The following is a 16,502-nucleotide window of genomic DNA, read 5'->3' on the forward strand; positions in this document are numbered from 1 at the left end:
GCCCGCCCGACTCCATTGGCCGGGAGGATCCGCCCCGTCCCGATGTAGCCCAATCCGTACTCGCCACGAGCGGCGACCAATGGGGAGGCCCCGGGTCAGCATCCTGCGGGAGGGGAACCGGCCGCGGAATCCAAGCCCATCCTCATGCCCCGCCCCTCGCACGCGTAGGCCGTGGCGCCCATTTTTACTCCGGGGTAGGAGGGCGCGTCATCGCGGCTGCAGCAGGGCTGTGGTGGCCATGTTAGAGTTGGGCAAGGGCTTCACCTCCGTGCCCTGTTTCCGTCGTCTCGCTTCCGGCAGAGCGCAGCTGGGGCGATCAAACTAACTGACGGCGTCGGGGGCGGGAGAGGTCAGCGCGCGCCGCGAAGGCTGGACTCTCAAGGGCAAGGACGAGGTTCGGGCTTTTGGGGCGGGCGGCGGAGGCACGGAGCCGGTGTTGGCCGCAGCATTTCTCGGGCCTTATCACGCGTGACGGCCGCCGGCCTCCTCACCTGGGCGCTGATTTCTACCTGAGACTTGGCTTCTCGCTGGGGCGCCGGGCTCCTCACCTGGGGGGTTGGACCGCTCACCTGGGAACGGACCGGCACCTGGGTACATGAGTTCTGCACCTGCGATCGTGCAGCGTCTCTAGGAGCCCTGGAATCTGCAATTCCAGGTGTGCCTGAGGTGATGGGCACTCACTGACCCAGCTAGTTTAAATGAAGAAAAATAAAAGTGTGTGTTATCTGGATTTTAAAGAATTCTTGTTGGCGATGTAGGGAAGAATAATCAGAAGAAGTACAAACAACTCAATTTTATATGGTCTTTAGTTGACCACAATTTAAGTTTGCACCAGGTCGTTTCTGTTCTCAGCCGAGAGACCAGTAATTTGTACGTGTGAGCTGATCAATTTTAGTGGAGGCCTGGGAATCCAAATTGATAGGGGAAAAGGGCCTTAGAAGGCCATTTCCTAATCTGAGATGTTGTCACTCTAGAAGTCGCAGTCGTTAAGAGTGGCCTGAGCCTGTTTGAACCTGTGGATACACCCAAGGCACCTGCCGCTTCAGATTAACAGGGCTGCCAAGCAGGGCACCAGCTCTCCCCCGGGAGGCTCGATGGTCCGTGGTATTTTGCCTTTGCCATGTCATGCTCTGGGTTGAGCTTTCTTACCCTAGGTCTTTTGGTGCCTTTGAAACTCAGAGGCAAGCACGACCCTCTCTGGGGGAGGGTCAGGGTGGGTTCTGCAGGGAGCATTTTGCCCCACAGCTTGGATTTACCTTGCAGGGCCCCTGCTGGGCTTCAGTTCCTCCACAGCTGTGTTGGAGGTGTGGCATGAGTGCTTCCTATTTCTGTACCTTTTCTTTTTTCCTGCCAGTGGGAGGAATGGAGAGAGTATCTCATGTGAGTGTTCTGTGGCCTCTGGATTCATTGTGTGAGGAGGTCTCCGCTCCAGAGGTTTTATTGAATTTCTTCTCCAGCTGGTTTGTTGAGTGGCCACTGCGCTGGCAGCCAGCCCTGCCCCAGGATGTCATCCATCTGCCACTGGGCTGGTCCCTCGAGAAGGCCCAGCATCTGTCCTTAGTGCTCAGGTGATGGTGGTGGGAAAAATGGTCGACACCCTGCCCGCATGGAGCTTAAAAGAGGGGGACAAATAGACTACAGTGCCTTCCTCTATCCAGGGCACAGCATTTCCAACTGGCTGTTAGATTTTTTCTTTTACATTTTTATATTTGGAAATGGAAAAAAAGTTACATCATTCTAACAGGAACTGCTTGCCATTTTGTCACCCTAAAATTCTTAAGGCCCCTTTTTCCCTTTGCCCACCCGTATCGTGTGGGATCTCTGGTCCTTCTGGTCTGCTCTGTTCCTCACTTTCACGATCTGCTGCTTGCTGATGATGGAGTAACTCTGATTATGAAGTGGCTTTAATAGACAGTGCCAAGACTCCCCTCCTTGGCTTCTGATCCTTCTGGTTTTGACAATAAAATCAGACCTATTTTGGAACAACTCAGAGACATGCAGCTGCATTTGCTCCCCATGTCTTCCGTGTGCTGCCACTGGGTCTCATGGGTTCTCAGGAAGCTCCCTGCCAGGGCTCCCCAAGGTCATCCACTTCCAGCAGCATGTGTTTCACTTTGGGAAAGCCTTCCAGGCTCTCCCAGGCCCCCAGGTGAAGTTCTGCAGCATCCACACCCCCTGCTGTCCCTGGGAGTGAGGGCTCTGTGGCTGCCCTGCGCCCTGTGTCCCTGGCAGCTGTGCCTCTCTTGCCTTCCAGGTGTGTCCCTTCCACTCCATGTCTTGTGGCTTGTTCAGGAGGCCAGGTGGGTTTGGCCTGATTCCTGAAATTGACCTGCTGAAGGGCAGGGGTGTGTCACTACTCTCCTCGGTCGGGCGTAGTGCTGGTTCTGTGGCTGGCATCTCCAGGAGATCTGAGAGCTGCCTAGGACTGCAGGCTTCTCCACCCTTACTTTTCTTTCAGCTTTCTGTTTTGACAGTGTTCAGGACCACAGGAGTCAGGAGACTAGCAGGGGACTGTGGGACCCTGCCCCAGACTGCACAGACATAAAGGCTTCTGAGACCCAGGAGCCCTACTCTTTGTTTCAGGCTAGTGGTGCTGACGGCTGTTCTGGGAAGGCACTTGCTGGCGCAGCTCCCATGTCTGGGAAAAAGCCGTCATGCAGGCAGCCCGTATTGCCACTGCTGGGGCTGTTGGTCACCACTGCCGCTGTCCACCTTGTCGCCTGTCCTTACACCAAGGTGGAGGAGAGCTTCAATCTGCAGGCCACACACGACCTGCTCTTCCACCAGCTGGAGGTGGATGAGGTGAGGCCACTACCCCTTGGGAGAGGGTCTTGGTTTTCCCGAAGGCCTCTTGCTGACATTCCTGTCCTTGCCTCTTTTACAGTATGACCACCATGAGTTCCCTGGTGTTGTCCCCAGGACGTTCCTTGGGCCACTGTTGCTGGCGGTGTTCTCCAGCCCTATGGTGTATGTGCTTTCACTGTTGGAAGTGTCCAAGTTTTACTCCCAGCTGATAGGTAAGGGGGTCTTCAAATGAGGGGAGCATGGTGGCATTATCACACAATTTCAGTCCACTGGATAAGCGTCTTCTCATTTGGGGTTGTATGCCTCACCCTTGGCCCACATTGTCACATGTCTGGTGGTCAGACCCAGATGTGCAAGCACACGCACTGTGCACTGGGGTGAGGCGGCTTCCTGCAGGGACTCCAGAGCCTTTGCTTTAGGGACAGCATACCTGCATTGAGCACACACAGACAGGCCTCGCGTCCTGGACACCATCACCTTGGCCTGGTTGTAGATTCTTCTGGTCCTCTCTGTGTCTGTCTGAGAGCTTCTTAAAAATTTTAGTTGAGACATGATATCAGTACTCCGGTCCAGTATAATTCCACACATGCTTATGGACTGTAATGACCATATCGGGGAAATGAGCACTTCCGTCTCTCCCAGTGTTTATTACTTCTGTGTGTGGGGAACCTGTTTTCCTTTTTTCTTGGGTTTTCGAGGCAGGGTCTCACTGTGTAGCCCAGGCTGGGAGCTTCAACTCACAGCCCCCAAGTGCTGGGATTACAGGCGTGCACCACTGTGTCCAGCCAGTATATGTGAGGAGCCTTGTGGCCTCTTGGGTTACTTTGAAATACGTCATACGCTGGTGATGGTCACTGCCTGTGGTGGGGACCCCCGCGGCCCATGCCTCTGCTCGAATCGCATTTGATGCTCATACTTTTCCAAACCACATTGAGAACATTTCTGTGCATGTTGTTCTGCAGCTGGACTTGTTTTTAGTCAGCAGTTATCATTTTCCCATTTTTGTAAGTTTTTAATGCTTATAATACAGACTGTTTCAGTTTTCCCCTACTGACCCAAACTTGTTCCCGCACCTGGTTTGTCCAGCCTGTGGGGAGAGCTTTGGAAAGTGGGGGTTCCTGGAGACACAGCCCCCTCCTTGGAGGGCAGCTTAGGATGTGGCGATCACACCACATGGGTCACCAGCGGGCCCTGCTGTGGTGCGGAGGTGTCAGGAGCCCAGTAGGGGCTGGGGCCACGTTGGGGCAGAAGGTCTGCAGGTGCCCAGTGTCTGGGTGCACCTACCCCAGGGCTGCTGCAGGTTCCAGGGGGCCTTTGAGTTGCTGTCTTGTCTGCCACAGCCTCAGTGTGCTGTCTTTGTTTCTTTGTTTAGTCAGAGGAGTGCTCGGGTTGGGCATGATCTGGGGACTGTGGACATTACAAAGAGAAGTGAGACGGCAGTTTGGGGCCACGGTGGCCACTATGTTCTGCTGGGTGACAGCCACACAGTTCCACCTGATGTTCTACTGCACGAGGACGCTGCCCAATGTGCTGGCACTGGTGGTGGGTACGTTGTGGTGGCTGGGTCCACAGACGCGGCTTCCCATGCGTGAGCATACATCTCCCTGCAGCAGCTAGGCGTGGGCTGCCTGGGGGCCCAGTCTGGGATCCCTGTGCTCAGGGAGGGTTCCTGAGTGCCCTAGAGTGGGAAGCAGCTTGAGTTAAAGGACCCCTCCCCCCATGGCACTCTTGGGTAGGCCGGGCCTGCTGACCCCTGCCTGCTGTCTTGCAGTGCTGCCAGCCCTGGTGGCCTGGCTGCGGCACCGGTGGGCCTGCTTCATCTGGCTCTCCGCGCTGGCCATCATTGTCTTCAGGGCCGAGCTGAGCCTGCTGTTGGGCCTCCTGCTGCTGCTGCCCTTGTTCCGACGGTGGCTGTCTGTGGCTACCCTGCTCCGCCATGCTGTGCCTGCAGGGCTCCTCTGTCTAGGTAAGTCGGCATCCCTGGGTGGAGCTAAGTGGATTGTGTTTTGCCTTGTTTGACAAAGACAAATTTGGCTTTTTTTTTTAAAAAAAGGTTAAATACTTTAACTTTTTTTTTTGGTACCAGGGATCGAACTCAGATCCTTGCTCTTGCAAGGCAGGCGGTGGAACCACTGAGCTAAATCCCTGGCTCCTAAATACTTTAACTTTTAAAATGTCTCAGTCTGGCTCTGCCTCAGCTGTACTCGGCAGCGGCTCCCATGGTTGCTCCCCACCTGTAGCCCCAGAGCCCCTTGAGCTGTGGCCAGGCAGGGGTGACCTTGGGAGCAGGTTGCTCACTCAGGAAGCACTGTCCCCAGTGCAGTCAGCTCCCTGTATGTGAAGTGGCTCAGTGTGTGTACCTTGTAGGCTGCTTCGTGGGTGCCAGTGTCCAGTGGTGCAGAACTTGGGTCCAAGCCAGAGCTTCCTAGGTGTCTGTATCCATTCTGAGGAAGGTTTCGTTCTGTCATCAGGACTGACGGTTGCTGTGGACTCCTATTTCTGGAGACACCTCGTGTGGCCAGAAGGGAAGGTGCTGTGGTACAACACGGTCCTGAACAGGAGTTCCAACTGGGGTGTATCCTTCCAGCCTCCGTCCCACCTGGGAGGCCCTGGGGGAGCAGGGCAGCTGCGCGAGGGCCAGGACCCTCACCCTTTCCTGCTGCTCCTGGGGTGCCGCTGGGGTGGGGGCCGTCTGGCCTCCAGCGGCTGATCCTGTGGAAACACCCGTGCACAGCGACCCTCCTTAACCCACCCCACAGACCTCCCCAGTCCTGTGGTATTTCTATTCGGCCCTGCCCCGTGGCCTGGGCTGCAGCTTCCTCTTCGTGCCCCTGGGCGCCATGGACCGAAGGACCCATGCGCTGACGCTGGTGTCCCTGGGCTTTGTTGCTCTATACTCGCTCCTCCCGCACAAGGAGCTGCGCTTTATCATCTATGCCTTCCCGGCGCTCAATGTTGTGGCTGCCAGGGGTTGCTCCTACCTGTGAGTGCTCTGTGGGGAGCACACACTTGTATTTCCTTTCTCTTTCTTAAAGCTGAGGGTGGAACCTAGGGCCTTCTGCATTAGGGAAGCACTCACCCCTGAGCCGCCCAGCCTGACACTTGTTTTCAGGCTCTGCTCATCTACGATGGGGGTGGAGTTTATGGTGAACATGGGAGTGTGGTATGGCTACTGTGCTCCTCCTGCACCATGGCACCTGCCTGGAGTGGGTCTCTGGCAGGTCTCTGCTAGTCACTAGCTGCCAGTCTCTTCCTGTCCACACCGTACTTTGCCAGATCCAGGGCTGGTCCCTGCCTAAGAGTTCCAGCTAGTGGCACTGGTCGTGGAGTTGGGACTCAGACGGGCTGCATATCTGTCAGCTGATTGGTCAGGTGGAAAGCCCAGGTCGGGTGACTGCCTCTATAGGTGGACCTAGTGGAAGGGAGGTGAGGAGGCCCTGCTGGCTCTGGGGGCCGGGGAGTGAGGCCAGGCGAGGGTAGGGCTGCTGGGGGCTGAGCTTTCCATGTGGCCTCTGTGCTCACGGTGCTGCCGGCTGCCTGGAGCTGGAGCTCGCAGTGCCTGTTTCCTCATGAGGACTGGAGAAGATCTGGCCAAGGCGGCCAGCTACGGCTACGTCCAGGACTCACCAGCTTGGTGGGAACAGTGGCAGAGCAGGGGTCCCAGGGCCTGGCCAGCTCCAGGTATTGGTGCCTGAGAGGCACAGAGGCCTCGCTCTGGGGTGGGGGTGGGGGCTGTGATGCAGCCCCTGGATGGAGCACTGTGTCACAGGCAGTGGGTGCCCACCTGCCTGCGGGTTCCTGCCCCACCCCAACACCCACGAGTGGGGCCGACACCTCTGAGAAACCTGCCCTCCACTATCCAGTCTGCCTTCAGCACGGCCTTTACTTTTTCACCTTGGCTGCCTTCTGTCTCAGGCTGGCTCAGAGCTCCAGGGAGGGTGTAGAGCCTAATCTGCATCCTGGGGAGGTCGGGGTGGAGGAGATAGAATGGCTGGATGGCTTCTGTGCCATTGTGGACCTTGCACCAGGGCCAGGATCAGTGTGAACTGGACTCAAAGCTTGTCCAGATCAGGAGGCAGGGGACTTGAAGGTGTGCAGTGAGTGGTTGGAGAGCAGACTTCTAAGAGATGTCTGCCAAGGAGGTGAGCTGTCCCTGAGGGGTTCTGGGGGGCCTGAGCCAGCTCTGGGGTGCAGGTTTGTACTCTACGGGCAGCGAGTGGCTCCATAGTCACTGCTGGGCTTAGGACCTCCACCCTTTCCTGGCACCAGCAGTAGTTCCCACACCCCTGAGGGCGCTCAGGATGGCTTCACCCCAGGGTATAGCCTGAAGTTTGTTTTCCTCCCTGGTTGGGGTACAGGTGGGCCATCTCTGGAAGAAGCTGGGTGTGCTTGGTAGAGGACTCTGCTGGCGAGCTTTTCTGTTAAGGGCCAGAGAGCAAACATTCCCATCTTGGTGGGCCACCCAGTCTGTGTCATGGTTCCTAACTGCCACCTTAACTGAACACCAGGCACAGGTGATTGGTGGTAAAAGCACAGGCAGCGTATGTCCCTCGAAGCTCTGTGTCAACCCGTAAACTGAGGCAGAAACCAAGAAACGGGTATTTGGCTGATCTGAGCTGTAGCTGGACGACACGGTTCCAGCTGAAACGGTTCCTACTCTGGGTATAGCCTACAGGAGCAGGCGAACCCTTGGCTGACACCAGCAGGTGCTGGGCCGGGGCCCCTGGGCCAGGATTCCTGGTTGGCATAGGCTGGCAGGTGACGTGATGATACAGTGAAGCGGTTCTCAGAGACGAGCAGGAAGGACAGAACAGGGACCCTCTGGGGCTGGGAGGGCGATGCCCTGGTGGCTGGCAGAGGGTGCAGCTCTGATCAGTAACTGTAGGGTATGCCTGGCCTGAGGGCCCACACTGGGAGGCAGTGAAGTTGAAGCTCCTCACTCCTCTCGGCCCGGCATCCTGGGCCCTCCCATCTGCTCTTGGATTTTAATTTTTCCACTAGACCCTGGCAGTAGCCAGGCCTCCAACCTGAGCTGTAATCCAGGAGTCTTTGAAAACTTAAGTTTCAAATGGGTATCTTGGGTGGAACTTCACAGAGTTCTTAAGGAACTATTTTAACCACTTTTGTTGAGAAATGTGTAATTTGACGATTAATTTGGTGAGGTTGAAAGCAGGCCGTGTGCCTAGTGGCCCATTTCCTGGATACCTTCAGATGCTTGCATTTCCTGGCCGCTGTATTGAACATGCCCATTGTTTTTCAGTCTGAATAATTATAAAAAGTCTTGGCTGTACAAGGTGGGGACTCTGCTTGTGATTGGACACCTGGTGGTGAATGCTGCCTACACAGCCACATCCCTCTACGTGTCCCACTTCAACTACCCTGGTGGTGTGGCGATGCAGCGGCTGCATGAGCTGGTGCCCCCTGGGACAGGTCAGTGCTGGTGTGGCCTGGGGACAACCGTGGGCCAGTTGGGCACAGGGCTGACCCTGTGTGTTTCCTAGACGTCCTCCTGCACATCGATGTGGCTGCCGCACAGACAGGGGTGTCTCGGTTCCTGCAGGTCAATGGCGCCTGGAGGTATGTGTCCACAGTGACATGGGTGCCCTCGGGGATGCCCCGTGGGGCAGATGGGCAAAGATGGCCCCACACAGAGGGGCTTGCTCTCCCCAGGTATGACAAGAGGGAAGACCTGTTGCCAGGCGCAGTGGGCATGTTGGCTTACACCCATGTCCTCATGGAGGCTGTGCCCGAGCACCTGGCCCTCTACAGAGACACTCACCGGGTCCTGGCCAGCATCTTGGGTACCACTGGTGTGAGTCTGAACCTCACCAAACTGCCTCCATTAGACATCAACCTGCAGACGAAGTTGGTGCTTCTGGAGCGACTTCTCAGAAGATCTTGAAGGCCAGGCCCCGGTTGGGTTGGTGGGGAGCGAGGGCAGGGGCTGGGCCTTATTGGTGCCCAGAGCCACTCCCAAGGACTCCGTGGCCCCATACACCTTCCACCTGCCAGTAAGGTGGGCAACAGGGTCATTTATCGCCAAGACCAGGCATCATTCATGTCTAAGAGGGGACAGAGGGCCAGGCTAGGACTGTGCTAGGTGCCCAGCTGTGCAGTGGCCCCAGGGAATGCAGGACCTCAGCACCTGTTGGGTCCCCTGCTGCAGGCGTGTCTTCTCCAGATGGACTTATAGGAGAGAATATGATCAAAAAGGAATGAGGGCCGAGGATTTAGCTCAGTGGTTTCGCCGCCTGCTGTGCAAGCGCAAGGACCCGAGTTCGATCCCCGGTACCAAAAAAAAAGGAATGAGAATAAATAAACTTTTCAATACTTTCTTATACAGTGTCATGTGGTACGTGTCACCCTGGAGACTGCCTCGCCCAGGTGCTGCGTGAGGGGCAGTTTGGGGCCATTGTGCCCCTGAACACCCACGCACAAAGTGTGGCCCTGCCGGGGACTGGGCTGCTGCTCTGTGCACATGTACACACATGCGCGGCAAAGCACCACACTGCACCTGGGCACATGCACGCACAGCGCACCGTACACACCCCATGGAGTTCGTTTTTCTGAGCCTTTTGAGAACAGTGAAGCACTGCAGGGTGGCCATCCCCAGCTGCTGTTCTCAGGTGTGTCCCCTGCAGCAGGTAGGTGGCTGTACACATCTTCCCTAGTGCACAGTGGATGCTTCTTGTTGGGTGGTTTCCATGGCACGGCTGGAGAGCAGGCTTCAGGCTGGAGTGCCTCCATGTCCCCTGCCATACTTTGCCACCCCACAACAGCAAGCTCCTCCTCTTCTTTTCTTTGTTCTTACCAGTGCTTATTATTATTATTATTATTATTATTATTTTATTTTATTTTTTTGTGCCAGGGATCGAACTTGGGACCTTGCGCTTGTGAGGCAGGCGGCTGAACCACTGAGCTAAATCCCCGGGCCACCAGTGCTGATTATTTACTTTTACCTGTATTGGTATATTACCTATCATCAGTATGCATATCAGGATTGCTGATTCACTTCAGCTTTTGTTACTCACATTGTACAAGACTTGCCAGTGGGTGACCAGCCACTGTGGCCCTGAGACCTCATCTTTGAGCACATCCTTCTGCCCATCCAGCTCAGCAAGGCATCCTCTGGGACCCTGGATCCTTAGGTGAGAGCTGCTTTAGAGCCAGGATTAGAGTGCTGAGTGTGCTCATGGTTATTAGGGTGTCTGCTCTGTGGACAGAGCAGGGATGCAGAGGTTGATCTATGTCACATGCACATGTGTGCATGTACATTTGCACAAGTGAAAAGCCACAGGGCCTCATCTGTGCCTCACTCGCCCTCCTCATGGGTTCTCAGCACCCTCCACTCATCTGTTGTCCCTCGCCCACTGCAAGAGTCCTGCAAGGGCCTTTGCCCAATGATAGAATGCACAGTGAGTACTTTTAGAATTCAGTGTTTTCTGTTTTTACTTTTTTCTTTTAGCCTTCCAGGTGGGCATTTTAATTTTTTTCTAATTTTTCATTATGAAAAATTTTAACATGTAAAAAATTTGAAAATCATAAAATGGTCACAATTTACCCAAAAACTAGATGGAGGTACTAAAGATTTGCCCTGTCTACAGATATGTGTTCCACTGGAGAGCTGTGTACACACACACAATTTGTATTTTGCTGAACCCTCTGAAATGCCGGAGATGCCAGTCTCTATAAGGATCCCCCAGGCAGATGCTTTACCACACATCTAAAAACAAGGGTGTGACTCCACATAACAATGCTCTTTTCTCCTCTGGTGCTAGGCAAGCACTCACCACTGAGCTATACCCTCGGCCCTTGCACTACCCTAGGGCACAATAAGATGAACCCAAATACTACCTGTCCATGCTCAGATCTCTCCAGCTGTTCAAACCGTTTGAAGTTTTTCCATTGTATTCAGCTGTTAAATCTTTTTAATCTCAAATGAAAAGTCTTCTCCATACACTCTTTCGTGAAAGTCAGTAACCGTCTAAAAACCAGCTTTACTGAGGTGTCACAGGCCTAATGTGCTGTGTATATAGCAAGTACATGTTTGACCTAGCTTGGTGGGGGTCCACACATGTCACCATCCCCATGGCTCCAGACCCCTCACCCCCCTTAACTGGTATCCCCTCCAACCCCGAGGTCCCCCTTTGAATAATCCCTGATCTGCTTCTGTTCCAATCACTTGCCTGGCTATTGCTGGGTTGTTTAATTACGTTTCAGAGTTCCTTATATATTCTGAATTCAAGTCCTTTGTTAGGTAAATATGATTTGTAAAAATGTCTTCATTCTCTTAAACTGTCTTGGAGAGAGATGCTTATTGTTCAGTTTATCAATTTTTTCTTTTATGAATCATACATTTATTGTATTGAGGAATCTTGACCAACTCAAGATTATTAAAATTTTATCTTATTTTAAAAATTATTTTTGGAGGTGCAGGGGATCAAACCCAAAGCTTTGTACATGCTAGGCAAACACTCTGCCCTGTGTTTTCTGCTAAAAGTTTAATGGCTTCACATTTTATACTTAGATCGGTGATCTATTTGAATTTTTTTATATGGCAGGAAGTCTGAATTGAAAAAGTTTTTCACATATGACTATTCAGTTGCTCACACCATTTGTTGGGAAGATTATCTGTTTCCTACTGTATTGCTTTTGCACCTTTCTGAAAAATTAGTTCACTTTGGAAGCTTGGGTGCAGCTCAGTGGTGAGTGCTTGCCTGGCAAGTTCAAGGCCCTAGTTTTGATCCCCAGTGCCACGTGTGCACGCACGCGTGTACACTCAGTTGACTAAAGAGTCCAAGAAGACAAGCCACAAGCCACAGACTGGGAGAAGATTTCTGTGAAAGATACATCAGATTAAGGACTGTGACCCAAAATATACAAAGAGCTCTTAAAATTCAATACTTGATTTAAAAATGGACAAAATATCTGGACTCCTCACCAGAGAAGGTGCCTAGATGGCAAATAAGCACATGAAAAACTACGTCATATAAGAATTTTGCAGGACCAGGGATTTAGCTCAGTGGTGGTGCCGCCTGGTTGCAAGCTCAAGGTCCCAAGTTCGATCCCCGGTACCAAAAAAGAATAAAAAAAAGTATCCAGGTTACAGAATTTAGCTCAGTGGTTTCACTGCCTGCTGTGCTGCAAGCACAAGGACCGGAGTTTGATCCCCGGTACCAAAAAAAAAAAAAAAGAATTTTGCAATTTAAGACAAAGAGATAACACTACAAAACTACTGGAATGGCAAAAATCCAAACTGGGCAATGCCATACCATGTAGATATTTTGTCAAGTTTGCCATAAATATTTCATATTTTTGATAATGTTGGGAGGTTGTGAACCAGCAGGAACTTATTTATTGCTGATGGGAATGCAAAACACGCAGTTTCTTACAAAACTAAACATGATCCTACTCCTTGGTATTTACTCAAAAACCCCGGAAACTCAGGTCTGTACAAAGGTAGTACACGGACATTCAGGGCAGCCTCGTTCAGCCAACACTGGGAGGCAACCAGGATGTCCCTCCACAGGTGACAGGCGAATAAACTGGTCTACCCGGACAATGGGATTAAAAAGGAAAACAAGTGATCAGGCTGTGAAAAGACACGCAGAAAACTGAAATGCACGTTATAAAGTGAAAGAAGCCCATCTGAAAAGGCTGCAGTGCAGTCAGATTCCAAATCCACAGAGTAAACACAGCCAGTGTTGGTGGGCTGGGGAGGGGCACAGGATTTTCCGGGATGAACCATTCTGTGTGCACTGCAGTGGTGGATGTAGGTCGCTAGGCGGTGGTGAGGGTAGATCTGTAGGCTGTTTGGCCCTGAGTGTGACCTCTCATGTAAACTGGGCTGCAGGTGACAATGAAGTGTCCCTGTGGATTCGTCAAGGCAACAGGCGTTCCACCTTGGACTTGACAGCGAAAGGGGAGGGATGGGACTCTGCACTTTCTGTTAACTTTGCTAGGAAACCAAAACTGCTCTAAAACTGTTAAAGAAAATAACTAGACTACTTAAAAGAGGGGGATGAAGGAACTGGGTGGAGGGACTATTCTTTCAGTGATGGTAAACTTTTTAGGGCTTTCAATGATAACAAACAGATAAACAGATCTTTAAAGAAATCAGTTATGTATGGGATGATGGGTTTCTGGATTCTCTAGTCTGTCTGTGGATTCATTTTTCTGTGCTCATACCAATATGGCATCTTGATTACTATCACTTGTAAGTCTGGAAGTCAGGGAGTGAGTTCAATGTTACTCTTCCTTTTCCAAACTGATGTGGCTTTCCTGTATCCTTTTCATTTCCCTGTGATTTTTAAGAAGAGTTGTTCAGTCAGTTGATGTGGCACTGATTTATATAGGCCAATTCAGAAGAATGAGGTTATTAACAACACTGACCCCCCAAATTCACGCGCATGGTCATTCTCTCCATTCACTTGAGTCTTTGGAAATTTCCTCAGAAATATTTCATGGTTTTAGGTCTATATTCATATCTTTTGTCAGATTTTCGATAAATATTTCCTATTTCTGATATTGCTGTAATTTTTTTTTTTTTGAGACCGGGTCTCCTTACATAGACCAGGCTGGCCTAAAACTTGCAACCTTCCTGCCTCAGCCTCCTGAGGTCTAGGATTACACAGATGCACTACCACACCTGCCTGTAAATAGTGTTTTAAAACACACCAATACATTTCTTTCTTTATTTCTGTGGTATTTTAAAACGTACCAATCTGTCTCTCTCCCTGTCTCCCCCTCTCTTTTATTTATTTTTGGTTTTGGAGACAGGTCTTGCTATGTAGTCCAGACTGGCCTTTAACTCATGGTGACCCTCAGCCTCCCAAGTGCTGGGATTACACGTGTTCCCCATGCCTGACTAAAACATACCAATTTCTGATTTTTGGTTGCTTGTGTATAGAAACAATAGAGTTCTGTAGATTGACCTCAAATGCTGAAGCCTTAAGTCATTTTTACTGAGACACTGCTAAACTCACTTATCAGTTCTAGTAACTTTTCTTTGTCGATTTCCTAGGATTTTCTACATAAATGGTCTTGCCATGTGTGAAGACAGTTTTATGCCTGTCTATTCCACTCTCTCTCTGAGTCTGTCTACTGTATGGCCCTCATATAAGTAGAGTCAGGCAATACTTACCATTTCCCATTTTGTGACTGGTTTACTTCTCAACATCAAGGTTATCAGATTTCAGAGTCCCCTCCTCAAGGCTAGATAACCTTTTGTTATGGACAGACCACATTTGGTCACCGGTTCCTCCACACCTGGCTGTGAACATGGTTTAGGCATCTCCGAGACCCTGATTTCAAATGTTTCAACTGTTTTTGTCTATACCCATCATATGGTGATTCTGTTTTCACTTTTTGAGGAACTACTATATGGTTTTCCAGCCACTGTGCTGTTTGAAGTTGCCACCAACAGTGCACATTTGTGAGGCTGTTGTTCAGGGCTGTTTTGCACATGCCTGTCCGGTGGGTGTGAGGCGCTGCCCTTGCGTGGGGCCTGTGGTCGGTGTTACTGAATTTCAGGCTATCAGTCCCTTATCAGATATTATTCTCCTACACAGTGGGTTGCTTTTTTACTTTGTGGAAAGTGTCTTTTGGTGCAGAGTTTTAAAAAAATGTTTTCATCAAGTCCAATTTGTTCTTTGGCTGCCTGTGCCTTTGACATATCCAAGAAAGCATTGCCAAATCCAATGTCACAATGCTTTTCCCCTGTGTTTTAAGAGTTTTGTAGTTTGAGATCTCACAATCAGGTCATGGATCCATTTAGTGTGTGTGACTGGGGATTGAACGTAGGGTATCATACATGTTAGGCAAGTGCTCCACCACTGAGCTGCATCCCAGGTCCGCCTGCCTCTTTCCTCTTTCTTCCTTCCTTTTCCCTCTCTCCTCCTTTCCTCCCTACTCTTTCCCTTTTCTTTTTTCTGAGACAAGGTCTTGCTAAGCTGCCTAGGCTGGCCTTCAATTTGTGACCTTCCTGCCTCAGCCTCCTGGGCAGCTGGAATTACAGGCATGCACACCTAACCTATGGATCTATTTTGAATTAATTTTTGCATAGATATAAGTAAAGATCTAACTTCCTTCTCCTGCTCATGGACAACCAGTTTGCCCAGCACCTTTTGTGGAAAAGACTGTCTTTCCCTATGGTTTTGGTACCCTTGCCAAAAATCATCTGACTAGGCAGGTAAGGGTTTGTTTTCTGTGGGCTCTATTCAATTCCATTGATCTATATGTTCATCTTGATGACTACACCACAACTTTGATTATTGTGGCTTTGTGTTAAGGTTTGAAATCAGAAAGTATGACTCCTCCAGCTATTTTGGTGATTTGGAGCCTCTTGAGATTTTATATAAACTTAGAGTGACCTATTTCTGTAAAAAAAGAAATTGTTGGGATTTTGGTAAGGATTGCATCAGATCTGTAGGTCCCTTTGGGTGCTACTGGCATCTTAACCATCTTGGACCTTCCAATCCATGAACACAGGATGTCTGTTTACATTCTTTCAGAAATGTCTGTGCTTTTCACTGTACATTTCTCTTACCTTGATTGCTAAGTATTTTATTCTTTGTAATGCTCTGGTAAGCAGAACTGTTTTCTTGTTTTATATTGTTCATTGTTAATGTACAGAAGTGCAATTGGATTTTCCATGTTGACTTTATATCCTACTTGGCTGAATTCATTTATTAGTTGTGTGTGTGTGTGTGTGTGTGTGTGTGTGAAATTTTACGAGTTTTCTACATATGAACATGTGATCTGTGAAGAGAGATGATGTCCCTTCTTCTTTTTCAGTTTGGATGCCTTTTGTTTCTTGCCTAGATGCTCTGGTGAGGACTTCCAGTCCTATGTTGAAATGGCGGCAGTAAGCATCTTTGCCTTCTTCCTGATCTTACAGGAAAATCTTTGTCCTTCACCAGTGACTATGATGTTTGCTGTAGATGGTGCACATCTGTAATCACTCTGGAAGGCCGAGGCAGGAGGAAAGCAAGTTCAGCCCAGCCTGGGTGACTCAGTGAGACCCTATCACTGTCACTTTCAAGGAATATATTTACTGGGTATGTGAGTCTACGTCGGCACGTCCAAGATGCCACCCCATGGTTCCAACCAGCACCATTCCTGTTTTAAATATGTGGCTGCCTGTTGCATCAAGAGAAGGCCTTCCAGACTTCCTGTCTTTGGCCCCAGCACTTTGCTGGCAGGTGCTGGTAGAGGTTTTTAGATTCAGACCTCCTGACATCTATCCTCTGAGAGCTCCTAGGGCTACTCCCCTGCATGCTGGTCCCTGGGATTCTGCCACACACCCCAGCCCTGGTGTCCTGGTACCGTCTAGGGTCTGACTGGCTCCCAGCTCAGAGATCCTCTTGTCCACTTCCAGTTTGGGATTCAATCCACCTATTGAACTCATTTGCCATTGTAGTTTTTAAAGATGTTCTCGTTTATCACTTCTTACTCCTGGGCAGCATTCTCCCGCTTTTCATAAATACTGAAGGTCCCTGATTTACCATGGTCCAACTATGATATTTCAAGTTTATGATGGGGCAAAAGTGATATTCACTTAAATTTTAAATTTTATTTTTCAGTATTGGGGATTGAACCAGACACCCCCAAACTGAGTGACATCTCCAGCCTCTTTATTTCTTGAGATAGGGTTCCCCTAAGGTGCTCAGGTGGGAATTGAAGCTCTGATTCTCTTG

The 16,502-nt window shown here is 50.6% G+C and overlaps 1 protein-coding gene across 4 annotated transcripts; it reads left to right on the forward strand.

The window, feature by feature from the left end:
* The first annotated feature begins 217 nt into the window (after positions 1 to 217).
* On the forward strand, positions 218 to 9,143 carry Alg12 (ALG12 alpha-1,6-mannosyltransferase). 4 transcript variants are annotated; one of them, XM_004845363.3, is made up of 10 exons: positions 218 to 394; positions 2,584 to 2,802; positions 2,885 to 3,017; positions 4,178 to 4,351; positions 4,577 to 4,771; positions 5,277 to 5,380; positions 5,565 to 5,788; positions 8,066 to 8,235; positions 8,307 to 8,382; positions 8,476 to 9,143. In XM_004845363.3, exons 2-10 carry the CDS (start codon positions 2,635 to 2,637, stop codon positions 8,705 to 8,707), a joined length of 1,476 nt encoding a protein of 491 aa, XP_004845420.1. In that variant the 5' UTR covers positions 218 to 394; positions 2,584 to 2,634; the 3' UTR covers positions 8,708 to 9,143. The 4 variants fall into 4 exon arrangements, with proteins under 4 accessions (XP_004845420.1, XP_012928045.1, XP_087069782.1 ...); XM_013072591.3 differs by having other exon boundaries at positions 8,457 to 8,664; XM_087213658.1 differs by having other exon boundaries at positions 226 to 655.
* The last annotated feature ends 7,359 nt before the right edge of the window (positions 9,144 to 16,502 follow it).

The sequence above is a fragment of the Heterocephalus glaber genome, unplaced genomic scaffold (assembly GCF_053883595.1).
Source record: "Heterocephalus glaber isolate CG9 unplaced genomic scaffold, H.glaber_assembly_v1.0 deba00001444, whole genome shotgun sequence".
Classification (NCBI taxonomy): Eukaryota; Metazoa; Chordata; class Mammalia; order Rodentia; family Bathyergidae; genus Heterocephalus; species Heterocephalus glaber.